Genomic DNA, 14,829 nt, shown 5'->3' with positions numbered 1-14,829 from the left:
TGGGACATATCGCTCGGGCAGTGACCTCCCCGCGGTTGTTGCTAAAACAGGTGATGTCCTGTTCCGTCCCAGGCTTTCGTAATTGCCCAAGCCAAGCAGTAATGGTGGAGTACTCCGTATGGACAAAACAGTGAATGAGTGGAACAGCCGTCTTATTTCTAAACTGGATATTGCTGCCATCTCGCCCTTACGTGAAAAGAAGCGAATGAACGGAGAACTGGATGAAAAACTGAAAGCCAGATTGTTTTGAAACAATCGGCCACAAGATCGGCCTTCAAGAAGCAAGAACACAGACTGGTAAGCTCTGACTCTTATTTGCATAAAAAACAAACAAAAACACCATGTTTTTGTTGTATTTCTTACTTTCACCATAAATTTATTTATATGACTTTGGTTGATAGCTGTAAAAAAGGCCTCAGCCTTAAAACCGGTTACTGCAGTGATGTCACGACTCCGGGCTAGCTGGTTCAGCTCGAATGCCAATTTATTATATATATATATATATATATATATATATATATATATATATATATATATATTTTTTTTTTTTTTTCTTTTTAATTCCCATTTATGCAGCATACAAGAGTCAAGGATGGAGATACTATCCACTCAGAAATTTATTTAAAAATAAAGGTTCTGCGGGCGGCACGGTGGTGTAGTGGTTAGCGCTGTCGCCTCACAGCAAGAAGGTCCTGGGTTCGAGCCCCGGGGCCGGCGAGGGCCTTTCTGTGTGGAGTTTGCATGTTCTCCCCGTGTCCGCGTGGGTTTCCTCCGGGTGCTCCGGTTTCCCCCACAGTCCAAAGACATGCAGGTTAGGTTAAATGGTGACTCTAAATTGACCGTAGGTGTGAATGTGAGTGTGAATGGTTGTCTGTGTCTATGTGTCAGCCCTGTGATGACCTGGCGACTTGTCCAGGGTGTACCCCGCCTTTCGCCCGTAGTCAGCTGGGATAGGCTCCAGCTTGCCTGCGACCCTGTAGAAGGATAAAGCGGCTACAGATAATGAGATGAGATGAGATGAGGTTCTGCGTATCTGCTTTAAGGGATGGATATCAGAAAGGAAAATTTGTTCCAGTCTTCCAGGGGTGAAACTGCATGGCTGCCAGTGGCAAGTAAAAACTGACCAAGGTGACTAAAAGTTGAGGTTTGGTTGCCCAAAGGGCAACTATTATCTGAGAAGTACGAAAAAATTACAATAAAAATTAAATAAAAAAGGTTCCTTCCTTGGAGTACCTTTCATTTTCTTTGTTTTCCTTTCCTCAACTCTAAGTTCATGAATTCTAGTAAAAGTTTAGTTCTAAAAAGTGTAAAATTCAAAGCTGTTTGAGAGTTTTCAGCTTGCGCCATGATACCCACTGCTGTGTCTGAAATTACTCACGACTTACTATATAGTGGATTATATAGCAAGTTCGCCATTTTGGAGTGCTGTATAGTGAGACCCTCCACCTATAGACCCTTTTCACTCACGTGACCTTTGTAAACACGACTGCCATTTTGGACATGAAGAAATAACGGTTTATGGCACAGACCCTTTCGGTTCTCGCTCATCTAGCTGCTACAATGACTGCTTAGACTGCAACAATAATACCTAACACATATTTAAGTATCCGTCGTAAAGACGTGAAACTCGTCAAGTGACGAGTGTGTTCATTGATAAGCTAACACAATCTAAAAGTAGACATACCATCACACTGCCCTGGCGCTGTGTACAGTTTACCTTCTATGGTTCGTGCACTCACTATTTGCCATTACTTTCTCCAACCCAGTGTTCGAACTATGCCGATATTTTCGAGGGGGTCCCTTTTTTCCCCCTGGGGTGGGGGTGGGGTGTGTGTGTGTGTGTGTGTGTGTGTGTGTGTGTGTGTGCTTGCGCTTGTCTCAGAGCGTAGATCTCCAAACACATGAGAAGCCTATCTTTCACACATATCACGCGGACTCCACACACGCATCGCGTCTGAAGTCATAACTCATCAGGGGAAATCGTGTCCGCATTGGCATGTTCAAAAAAACAACCTCGCATCAACAATGATACCACACGCAAGAAAAAAAAAAAAAAAAAGTCAGGCTACTCAACACATCTGATCCACAGCAGCACCAAAGCATCACTGGAAATCATGTCAACAACCAATCTTCCATTTCAACACGCGTTAAACAAATGGCACCACAAACATGAACAAATCGGTCAGGCTACCGATTCCAAACCCACAGCAGACGAATAATTAAATGCATCTTACCTTAAAGCAGAATCGACCACAAAGGAAGTGTGTTGGCACACTTCCTTTCTACTAGTTTGTGTCCCCAACCTGGCAGCAGCAGTCGTTGTCATATCGGTTTACTTTATCTTTGATGTAAACACAACACTTCGGATATGCAAATGCTTCCCGTTACACACGATTGCTATGTCAATAAACATCACTTTGCCAATATTTTAGAGACCATCCATCTTCTCCGTCGGTCAGCATCTGTCAGGATCCGATAAAATGATAAATCTTGCCTTGTGTGTTGATGGTTACTACATCCAGGTGCACAACAATATAATGGCATGATGGAAGTCTTGCTGAAAGTAAAAATTTTCTTTGATGGCTATATTCCTTTCAATGCTTCGCCGTCGTTCCTCGTTGTTGGCTGTGGTAGACTCAGTAGTCTACCACAGCCAACAACGAGGTCAAACGAGCGTTTGTCGTGACGTCACGTGAAAAGGGTCCACATCATGGACTCATAGTATTGTAACTCTCAGTAATACTGTTGTGCATTTTCACAAAGCTGTAAAACCCGTTTCATAAGGACCGTTAAGTATTTTAGATTGAGTATAGCAGTAGTTTGTTTTTCCTTATGACAACAGGCACAAGACAAATTTATAAGTTGTGGTGCGAAAATGGCAATAATATTTTAGTGTGTTGGGGGTGAATGGACGGAGGAAGAAAGACATTATAAACGGACATTCAAGTACAATGAAAAATAGTAACAACAGAAAATAAGCTCAAATAGAACAAGACACATAAAATACAAAAATAAAGTTACAGTGCACAGCGAGGAATTCATCAAAAGCCTCAAATTTGATTTCATAAAAGGCAGCGGCAAAGAAAAAAGTATTCAGCCTTGATTTAAAAGAACTGAAAGATGTCGCAGACACAAAGTACTCTGTATTTATTAATGTGGGAAATGTTTACCACAAAAATACATGCACATATTTATTATTTTTGAACACCCACCAGCCGAATGATCTGGCATGTTTTAAAAGGTCATAGGAAACAGTCGGAGGTGAAACGTAAAATATCAACTTTATTGTCTAGAAGAACGACCCAAAAAGAGAATTCAATCTTCCTAGTATCTAATTTGCACCCTAAAATTGAATAAAATGGTTAAAATGTACCGTTTTGCCCAATTTCCGAAGGTTTGTTTACATCTCACTTATGCATACTTTCACCGCCAGGGGATAGTCATCGTGACGTCATTTAAGCCAAACAGACTGGGAGCAGCTCTATGTTTACTTGCGAACCGAGCACCCATGTATGGACTTTGGTCATGAGAGGTTGTGTAAAACATGTCTGAAAGCGATAGCGATTTTGAAGTAGGAACTCTCCAAATTAAATATCGAGAGGTGAAACCATACATGTATGAACCTATGGTGAAGCAGTCGGTGAATGTGGCTCACTGGTTTGACCGTGCAGCCTTGGAATTGGACAGCGACTCGGCCGACTCTGATCGCGGTGACCCCGGACCTCAACAAGACTTGCACCCAAACGATTTAGCCTGGTAATTATGATAAATTCCTACTTTTGTCGTAATACTAAATAAAAGCCCTTTTGAAGAATAATTAAACCACCCTCCCTAGTGGATATAGGTAACGATTACTGGACAGTGCGCCGGTAGGCCACATTAGCCTGCCATCCGCGGCATTATATTTATAGCCTATTCTAAGCGAGGAAATATCCCTTTGTCTCATTTCCACAATGATTGTACAGGATCCCTCAGGATTCTTGACTTGTCAATGGCAAGCAAAAGTAAAAATGTTTACCTCCAATCTTCTCCTTTTTGCTTGAGCGTTGCTGGTCCGTTTCTTCTTTGACTGCTTGATTTTGTTTCACGCGCACAATCCACTCTCTCCGCCTAGTCTCCTCTTCTGGAAAAAGCCAACCGTCTGGCTTCACGCGCACAATCCACTCTCTCTGCCTCATCTCCTCTTCCAGATTGTGTGGCTTCATGCACACAATCCACTCTCTCTGCCTCGTCTCCTCTTTCGGAAAAAGTCAACCCTCTCGCTCCGCCTCTTCTTTTTCAGAAAAAGCCAACCCTCTCGCTCCACCTCTTCTTTTTCAGAAAAAGCCAACCCACTCGCTCCGCCTCTTCTTCTTCGGAAAAAGCCAATCCTCTCGCTCCGCCTCTTCTCCTCTTCCGGAAAAAGCCAATCCACGCGCTCTGCCTCTTCTCCTCTCTCGGAAAAAGGTAAAAACTTCTTCCTGAACCGGTCCTGTTGTTACAGTTCACTGCACAACAATAAAGCATGTTTTTTTCTTTGGAAATTCCTGAACGCACATCTGCACTCAAGCCGAATGGCAATGCAAGTAAATGTAAGTGTACTCAACTCAAGCGGTTTGTTTGGCTTAAATGACATCACGCGCCGAGTGGTCACGAAAATAGCCGAACAGAAATTCGCCACGATCTGCGCTAACTTATTTTAATTATGACTTATTAACAATACTTCTTGGGACCAGAAGAAAATTACAGAGGATTTAACATATAAAAAGTTTCAAATATGCCACCATTTCAAATATGACACCAGATCTTGGAGTGGACTTCCTGGTTTACGCACTTCCTGCTTCCTGAGTTGTTCGCGCCGAGTCCTTTTTTCCCGCGAGTGCCAGCGTTAATTACTAATCCTTTTTTAACTTTTTTTCTACAAATAAATTTCCAGTATCCTCTTCATTTTTATTGTACTGTCGCTTTCATTTTTGTACTTTTTACTTTCGCTTTCCTTTTTCCGTTTTTTTCTCTTTCTTTTTTCGGAAGAACGCAGAGACCGGAAGCTTTCTTTTTCTCTCCTCCTGTGTAAAGACCACAAGCGGAGGCCATCCACATCTGATCTGCTTTAATATCAACAGATCTTCATTTAAGGTACGTGAATCTTTTCATCATGGCACACCTTCAGCCTGTTCAGTGTGCTGAGTGCAGGATGTTTAGTCATTCTTCCTCAGTCACTAGCGATAGCTTTATTAGCTTTACTTGTGACAAGTGCAGATTAGTTAGCTCTCTGACGGAGAAGATTACAGTGCTAGAAGCGCGTGTCCAGGCTTTAGAGCAGGTTAGTGAGCGTGAGAACAGTGTAGTTTCTGTTAGGGAAAGTCTGGATGCCCTAGGTAGAGTGAGCAATCCCCCAACTCCGGCATTAGAGCCCTTACAGCGGGGCGAATGGGTGACGGCTCGGTGGCATAAGCGTAGAGCCAAAGCTACCGCTGAGGCTCGCCCACGGGAGCACCACTCCTCTCCGCATCATGTGTCGAACAGGTTTGCTCTCCTTAGTGATGCACCCACTGAGAAACCTGAACCTCTAACCTCTGGTTATAGGGGACTCTATCATACGGCACGTGAAATTAGCTCAGCCTTTAGGGGCACCAGCAGCTTTAGTCAGGTGTATACCGGGAGCCAGGGCGCCGGACATAGCAGGTAATCTTAGGGTCCTAGGCAAGCACAGGTTCTCAAAGATAGTTATCCATGCAGGAGCTAATGATATACGCCTTCGTCAGTCTGAGGTTACTAAGAGTAACTTTGTAGAGGTGTTTAAATTAGCGAAGGCGATGTCCGATGCTGTAGTATGCTCTGGCCCCATCCCAATGCGGCGTGGCGATGTAGCTTACAGCAGGTTATGGTCGCTGAACTGCTGGTTGTCCAGGTGGTGCTCTGAAAACAGTGTGGGCTTTATAGATAATTGGGCTAATTTTGAGGGCACTGCTGGCCTGTTAGGGCGGGACGGTATCCATCCCACTCGGGAAGGTGCTGCTCTCATTTCCTGCAGCATAGGTCATAGTCTCAGAACAGGCCTAGTTCATTTCTGACAATCCAGAGCCAAGGCCAGGGAGCAGACGAACAGGCTAAACCGACTGCTAGCTGCACAGAGTCGTCACTCAGGGCCCACTACATCGAGACTGTGTCTGTTCCCCGAGCTCAACAAAAAGGTAGAAATTTTCAGAGACTTTGTTCCAGTAACCTATTGAATATAAAATTAGATCATACTGACTGTACAGCTGCTGCCAGCACCTTTGATCTAAAGGTGGGGCTATTAAATATTAGATCTCTTACATCTAAAGCGCTAATGGTTAATGAACTCATTACTGATCAGGAGTTTAATGTACTGTGTTTAACAGAAACATGGATTAAGCCAAATGAATATATAGCATTAAATGAAGCGAGTCCTCCTGGATACAGTTATATACACCAGCCTCGTCTAACTGGCAGAGGAGGAGGCGTCGCGGTTATTTATAACGATTATCTAGGTGTAACACAAAAACCTGGTTATAAATTTAATACATTTGAAGTTCTTCATACTCATAAGCCTCGAAAAATAAGTCTACCCAGTTAATTCCATTGCTTATTATTTACAGGCCCCCGGGGCCATATTCTGAGTTTCTTTCTGAATTTGCAGATTCTCAGATCTGGTTATTTCCTTAGACAAAGCTTTAGTTGTCGGAGATTTTAATATTCACTTCGATAACCCAGAAGACCCTTTAAAAACAGCGTTTGTGTCCATCTTAGATTCAGTCGGGATTAAGCAGAATGTCATAGGACCGACCCATAATGGTGGTCACACCCTTGATCTAATACTAACATTCAGATTAAACGTAGACAATATAGTCATATGTCCACAGTCTGAAGTTCTCAGATCATTGTCTCATCTCATTCAAAATATATGTCTGAGTAATAATATATGCACCTCACCACACTACTGTATTAAACGTACTTTCACGTCAACTACTGCACAGAGCTTTATAAATGATCTCCCAGAGCTGTCAACTTTGATTGGGTCACTGTCAGCCCCTGCAGAACTTGATCAGGCAACTGAATGCTTAGAGTCAACATTCCGCCATACTTTAGATAATGTAGCTCCTCTAAAAAGGAAAATGGTCAGAGACAAAAAATTAGCACCCTGGTATAATGATGACACTCGCACATTAAAACAGACCACTCGAAAATTGGAACGTAAATGGCGTCAAACAAAATTGGTAGTGTTCAAATTAGCTTGGAAGGAGAGCTTCCTGAAGTATAGAAAAGCTCTTAGTGCTGAAAGATCAACATATTTCTCCTCCCTAATAGAAGATAACAAAAATAATCCTAGATTCCTATTTAATACTGTAGCAAAATTAACCAGGAATAAGTCCACTATCAACACATGCACACCTGCAGTATGTAGTAGCAACGACTTCATGAATTTTTTTAATGACAAAATTGAGAATATCCGACAAAAAATTCAAACTACTAATTTAAGGTTAGACAATGAAAGTGACCTTGTAGTTAACAATATAACTATCAGATCATCAGTTAGAATGTTTTACTCCCCTAAAAGAAACTGAATTACTTTCATTAATCTCTACATCAAAAGCCTCAACTTGCGTACTAGATCCCTTACCGACACATCTATTCAAACAGATAATGCCTGGAGTAATTGAACCGCTTCTAAAAATAATAAATTCTTCTCTTATGATTGGCTATGTACCCAAATCCTTTAAACAGGTTATCAAACCCCTGATTAAAAAACCTGACCTTGATCCCTGTCAGCTGTCCAATTATCAGCCAATATCAAACCTCCCCTTTATCTCCAAGATCCTTGAAAAAGCTGTGGCACAGCAGTTATGCTCATATTTACATAGGAATAACATCCATGAAATGTATCAGTCAGGATTTAGACCTCATCATAGCACAGAGACAGCACTGGTTAAGGTGGTAAACGACCTACTGTTGGCGTCTGATCAGGGCTGTGTCTCGCTACTTGTGTTGCTTGACCTTAGTGCAGCATTTGATACCATTGATCATTCCATTCTTCTGGATAGACTAGAAAATGTTGTGGGAGTTAAGGGAATGGCCCTCTCCTGGCTCAGGTCTTATCTAACTGATCGTTATCAGTATGTTGATATAAATGGTGATATTTCTAGACGTACTGAGGTAAAGTTTGGTGTTCCACAAGGTTCTGTCTTGGGTCCACTGCTTTTTTCTCTATATATGTTACCTCTGGGCGATATTATTTGTAAACATTGTATTAGTTTCCACTGTTATGCTGATGACACACAGTTGTATGTCTCTGCAAAACCTGATGAGAGACACCAGCTTAATAGAATTGAGGAATGTGTTAAGGACATTAGACACTGGATGCTTATTAATTTCCTTCTGCTTAACTCTGACAAGACTGAAGTGCTTGTGCTAGGACCACATACAGCTAGAAGTAAGTTTTCTGATTACACAGTGACTCTGGATGGCCTTTCTATTTCTTCACGTAAAGCAGTAAAAGACCTCGGAGTGATTATTGACCCCAGTCTTTCATTCGAAACTCACATTGATAACATCACCCGGATAGCTTTCTTTCATCTCAGAAATATTGCAAAGATAAGAAATTTAATGTCATTGCATGATGCAGAAAAACTAGTCCATGCTTTCGTTACCTCCAGGTTGGATTATTGTAATGCCTTACTGTCTGGATGTTCCAATAAATGCATAAGCAAGCTCCAGTTAGTTCAAAATGCAGCAGCAAGAGTCCTTACTAGAACTAGAAAATATGACCACATCACGCCTGTCTTATCCACACTGCATTGGCTCCCAATCAAATTTCGTATTGATTATAAAATACTACTATTGACCTTTAAAGCACTAAATGGTCTCGCACCACAGTACCTGAGTGAACTTCTGCTCCTCTATGACCCGCCACGCCTACTTAGATCAAAAGGTGCAGGCTATCTGCTGGTACCTTGTATAGTGAAGGCTACATCAGGGGGCAGAGCCTTTTCTTACAAAGCCCCACAGTTATGGAACATCCTTCCATAATATTCGGGAATCAGACACAGTCTCAGCATTTAAGTCTAAGCTGAAAACATATCTGTTTAGTCAAGCCTTTTGTTAATGGTGTTTATGAGGTAAAGGAGTAGATCTGGAGGGTCCTCAGACATAGAGTGTTTTGGTAAACTGGGATGTATGGATGCTGTCAGTCCCCACTCGCTTGCTCACTCGAGTTTGTTGACGGTGTAGTGGCTGGCTGCTTTATGTCCCGGGGCTCCCTCATGCCTGTGTTACCTTCTGGCTCTCTCCTTTTAGTTATGCTGTCATAGTTAGTTGCCGGAGTCCCTACTTGTACTCGGTGCAATATGTATACTGCTCCTACTTATTCAGGTGACATTGGGCATACCTAACAACCTGTGTTTTCTTTCCCTCCCCCCACCCCAAATCTGTCCCTCTGAGTTACATGGAGTCAACAGGAAATCTTTTGGTGGAGAGGGTGGAGACCTCGACTGGCTATCGTAGCCTGCAGGGAATCGGCCGTCAGACATTCTGTCGCATGTCCCAGACCCAGTGAAATGTAACTGAACTGTCTTGGCCAGCCCTAAGGGTCCCATCTGCATCTCATCATTGCTGAGGAGTGTGCTCCCATCACCCAATCAAGCATCCAGCCAGAGCAGGTCATGATATATTTTACCATATTAACATGCCATTGTTGTGTTATGCCTGATGTAAAGACTCTCGTCTCTGCGAGCCTACCACACAGATTTAATACTTGTCATTTTTAGGGCACACCTAACAACCTGTGTTTTCTTTCTCTCTCTCCCCCCCCCCCCCGATCTGTCCCTCTGAGTTACATGTTGATCCTGGGATTGAGATGCTGGCCTCTTCTGCCCCTCGGACCTGCTTGATCCATCCTGGTGCCCTGTGTCTGGTCGGAGTTTTATCGCACCGCTCCTGTGAAGGACGGCCCCATGAGGACAGTTGAGGGTTATACCTGTTAAAACTGTTAATATTATAGTCAGGCTGTCTGTTGTTGCCCAAATGAGGATGGGTTCCCTTTTGAGTCTGGTTCCTCTCGAGGTTTCTTCCTCATGTCGTCTGAGGGAGTTTTTCCTTGCCACCGTCGCCACAGTCTTGCTCATTGGGGATAGATTAGGGATAAAATTAGCTCATGTTTTAAGTCATTCAAATTCTGTAAAGCTGCTTTGCGACAATGTTTATTGTTAAAAGCGCTATACAAATAAACTTGATTTGATTTGAAATATGCATAAAATTAAAATCGTTGCCCATGAGCTTTAATTGTGTGACAGTAATGACGTAAATAACAGCGTGGCGGAGTAGTGTCCAGAAATGTTTTTTCATTTTACCAATGAGCTCATTATATACTCCTTTAAATAGAATTCCCTAGATAGTAAGTAGAGAGTAATGAGTGAGTGAGTGAGTGATTTCGGACACAGCACACAACTTTCCCGAAGTTGTTACCATAACAAAACTAGGAACTTTCAAAACCATTTTATTAGTCACTGAAAATGATATTGTCAGAGTTGCAGGTATATGTGTAGAGCATAATTACAACTGATATAAATGGTCGTATTTATGAAAGTTGCATTGTCATATAATGCATGACCACATGACACACTACAGTGTAGTACCGGTACACTGACCACAAAACAACTTATCAAGAAATTATTACTATTTTAGCAACTGCAATCTGAGCTCACTGGGGAATTTTAAGAAAACTGTCACAGGACAGAAAAGTCTGAAATGTTATCTGTCCTTCCAAATTTCAGCCTGTCCGAATGACAGGCAAAAGGCCCGGAACAATGTGGCTGGGGGTCCGGAGGCCACCTTAGGACCCCGAAAGCTGAAGGGCTTTAGATGCCTCGAGATGGCTTCTCAGCTATTTCCAGGCACATTTTTGTGATCTTCAAAGGCCAAATTACACCTGGCATTAGTTGCTAATTACACTACAAATTGAATATAATTTACAAGAAAATGTCAGAAGTTTCAAGAAAAACATGCTTAAAGTTATACCCAAGAAAATCGTAGCACAGACAGGTCAGTTCCATGTCTAGAGAAGGGGGGGGGCAAGGATGTTCCAGTTGGTTACAACTTACTGGTCCTCATATATTGGTACTATAATAACACTCATGAAACATTATGTCCACAATGACTATTTTTATACTACGTTTATAATAATTCTATAAGAAATGTAGTAATTAACAACACAACTATTTTTATATAGAGAGAGTTAAAATTGAGTACAAGTTTGGCATTCAGACTAAAATCTGTTGCACTAGAACTTAGAAAATAGAAGAAAACACCACGAAAGAGAAACCAATCGAAACCTAAAGAGTGAAAGTGATTATCATGCCGTTACAATGGGAATAGTCTTTTATGAATGTATAAGTGGGAGCTCAGTGCTCCAACTCCGGTGTGACTGAGTAAGGTGACAAGTTTTAATACGTAGTGGATGTTCATTATGTCTAACTATTACAAATATTTTAAGTTCGTTTCTTAGACAAGGATATTTTTTAAGCTTGTTACCTTGTTAACAGTTTCGGCGAGAATCTCCCGCCTTCTTCAGAAACAGTCACCAGATGGCGCACGCAACATCAGCTGATAAGGCACGTCACCACTCGCCATCTGGTGACTGTTTCTGAAGAAGGCGGGAGATTCTCGCCGAAACTGTTAACAAGGTAACAAGCTTAAAAAATATCCTTGTCTAAGAAACGAACTTAAAATATATGACAAGTTTTAAGTTTCAGCTCATGTAGGGAATTTAAAAAAAAATAATAATTTGGTAGTGGGCACATCAGAAAGTGTAAAGTCTAAAGTTTCTGTCAATATTTTTCTCATACTTGTATGAGAAAAACTCGAAGATATTTATCTCAATACATTACCTACTCATTCTAAACCTGATGAGCTTCACTGGAGAAGCCCTCAACCCCAGAGGGTTAAAATATGATTTTTTTTCTTCCTTGGGGGGGGGGGGGGGGGACACTTTATCAGGGTCCAAAACCTGTAGTAGTCCATTTTCTTTTAACATTAGTGGTAACCCTACCTAGCTGATAACAGCGTCGCGTGGTGTCATGCCAGAATGCACTCCTATTCGCTGATGACAGGCGACTGGTCATCGACAGCATCTGTGATCAGCCAATCACAGGCCTTGTTACGACAATGTATTCACCCAGTGCAACATTTGGAAGAAAATTAGAAGTGGATTAGACCCATATCTTTACCATTTTTCATGGGCCATCCTGTCCAATGCTTTTGAAATACAGATTGACCAGTAATTTTGCATTTGTCCATGTCCACTGGTCCAGCCTTATTTCCCACACTTATGTCAATGCACGAAGTTCCCGCGTCCTGTTAAAATCCAACAGGACTCGCCCAGCTCGCTTTTCACTGCATTCGTGTCACGAGTGAGAAAACCTAAATCGGACCTAGTATTAAATATAAATTTATAATTTAAATTATAAATTTAAAATTAGAATTACCCATGATTCGAAGTCTTTTTGAAAACCAGACACCTAACATGCTGCTCCACTTCATAGTCCCCATTTCTAGCCATGTGGCAGCACGGCTCAAATCACATGAAACACTGTCAACACCTTGTTAGCCAATCACATTACATCTTAGTTACAGCACACGGCAGCATAATGGTTGCCTCCATTTCCTACAGAGGTGCTAGTATTTGGCCATTATTTAGCTGAATAAAACTTAGCTTCACATCGCACGCTGCTCAGTTTTGTACAGATATAGAAAAAATATTTGTTGTTACTCAGTGAAAAATAGGCGGCGACAAATCCTACTACAGACGGCGATTTGCCGCCACCAACAGGCTACTTTTGAGACCTCCATTTGTTTACACTAGCACTTCAGCACTGGTCGCTCTTGGATTCTCTTGGCTACATGCAATTATTGTTTGTCATTTTGAATAAAAACGTCAGCTAAATGAGTAATGTTTGAACAATGTACAATATTTAAACAACAATTACACAGAATTAATGCTGCTGATCAATCCATTTCTGGGGGCACAAGTTAAACACCGTGTGGTGTTATTCAAGTAAAAATGGTTTTAAATTTTTGTGTTCAACTAGAGGAAATTTAAGGGCCACTTTATTTTGGCCTGGGCCACTAAGAATTCAGGGATACTGGCCCAAGTGGCGACCAAGCACTGAAGTTAATTTTTAGCCCTGGTCTGCAAGAGCCTTGAAAAACCATCAGAATCCAGATGTGCAAAGCTGAATGAGCTGTATCTCAGGAGAACTGCAGCCAAAGGGTAAATAAGAGGGTGAATAACTATGAAATGTTTTTTTTTTTTTAATTACGTGTGTACCATTATAGTTGTGGACTTAATACTTCAGAACACATTCTTAGCTTGGTTAAAAAAAAATAATAATGAGGATGATCAATTATATGCTCACTTTAATAGGAACTTTTTTTTTATTCTAAGATTCCTGTTCTTGTCTGGCAGGAGTGGAACCCAATGTAGTCTTCTGCTGTTGCATGTTGAGATGCTCATCACAGTTGTAAAGAGTCGTTATTAGTTGCTATATCCTTCCTGGCAGCTCAAACCAATCTGGCCATTCTCCTCTGACCTCTCTTAACAAGGCATTTCCACCCACAGAACTGTCGCTCACTCAGTGTTTTTTTGTTTTTCACAACATTCTGTGTAAACTCTAGAGACTGTTGTGTGTGAAAACCCCAGGAGATCAACAGTTTCTGAAATACTCAAACCAGTCCATCTGGCAACAACACCCATACCACAGCGAAAATCACATAGATCACAATTTTTCCCATTCTGATGTTTGAAGTGAACATTAACTGAAGCCCTTCATTTGTATCTGCATGCCTTTATGCATTGTACTGCTGTCAATGGATTGGCTGATTAGATAACTGCATAAAAAAAAGCAGGTATATGGATGCTCCTAATAAAGTGGCTGGTGAGTGTACACTTGCATCTAATTACACCAAAAAGAGTCAAGTGCTGTATATTGTTATTCCACTGTGTCACTGCCCATAATTGTAGTTTTTCACAGGCATGTCTGTCCTGATTTAATCACCACAACAGATGGAAAAAAAAAATCAGAAAACGTTAAGCCCTACAAAGGGGGTGGGGGGAACGGGACATTAGGTGACCAAGGGTACTGTTCTGCAAGACTTCCACCAGATGCTATACCATTCCAATCCAGAATGGTGCATTGATTAAAAATCCTGACTTAAGGCAGGCCTTACCGTGCGGTTCCGGATGTACAAGAAGACTTTCTGAGTCTGCTGTGGCCCGCTGATGATGTCAGGGAAACATGCTGCTTCCTGTGATGTCATTCGGTCATGTGGGAGGCGACTCTGAAAGGCTGCACCCTCTAAACCTGACAACAATGCCAAAAAAAATAGCCAAAAGAAAATCAGCTATACATGCTCACTGAAATATTAAGTGAACAAACACACTTAAAACAAAAGTAAGCCGAGCGGTTCAGCTCTTCTCACCCGAGGGCTCTTCAGGCTCACTGTCATTCTCCTCCTCCACAGGTGGAGGTGGTGGAGGGACCACCTGCTTTCGCTCTTTCTCCGCTTTAGCGTTTCTTTCCTCCTCTGAGTAGTATTCATCCTCCGACAGGTTCGCCAGGCTCTCGTCCATCTCCCTGTACTCCACCTGCAGCATGGGCCACATGCACAATCTTCCTTACAACCAGCTCAAACAGACAGAACACACACACAGTTCTCCCTCAATGAGCATAGATTACATGATACATTACATGAAACATTTTGTTTGAATTAAGTGCTCTGTTTTAGGCATATGCCAGTATCTAATTTGTAACACACCCTGTGGTTTCACACAAAAAA

The 14,829-nt window shown here is 41.8% G+C and overlaps 1 protein-coding gene across 6 annotated transcripts in view; it reads right to left on the bottom strand.

Moving 5' to 3' along the window:
* The window catches only part of kdm1a (lysine (K)-specific demethylase 1a), a 174,098-nt gene that overhangs the window by 119,436 nt on the left and 39,833 nt on the right, over window positions 1-14,829 (bottom strand). For 5 of the 6 annotated variants that reach the window (XM_060933625.1, XM_060933624.1, XM_060933623.1 and 2 more), the window contains 2 exons: window positions 14,473-14,638; window positions 14,221-14,354 (listed from right to left, as the gene is read on the bottom strand). In XM_060933625.1, the coding sequence (XP_060789608.1) occupies window positions 14,221-14,354; window positions 14,473-14,638 (300 nt within the window). The remainder of the gene's footprint in view (window positions 1-14,220; window positions 14,355-14,472; window positions 14,639-14,829) is intronic. The other variant, XM_060933621.1, reaches the window with a different exon arrangement.

Source organism: Neoarius graeffei, chromosome 11 (assembly GCF_027579695.1).
Source record: "Neoarius graeffei isolate fNeoGra1 chromosome 11, fNeoGra1.pri, whole genome shotgun sequence".
In the NCBI taxonomy this organism is placed as follows: Eukaryota; Metazoa; Chordata; class Actinopteri; order Siluriformes; family Ariidae; genus Neoarius; species Neoarius graeffei.
Note: the sequence above shows the minus strand (reverse complement) of the source record. Positions and strands in the feature narration are given on the sequence as shown.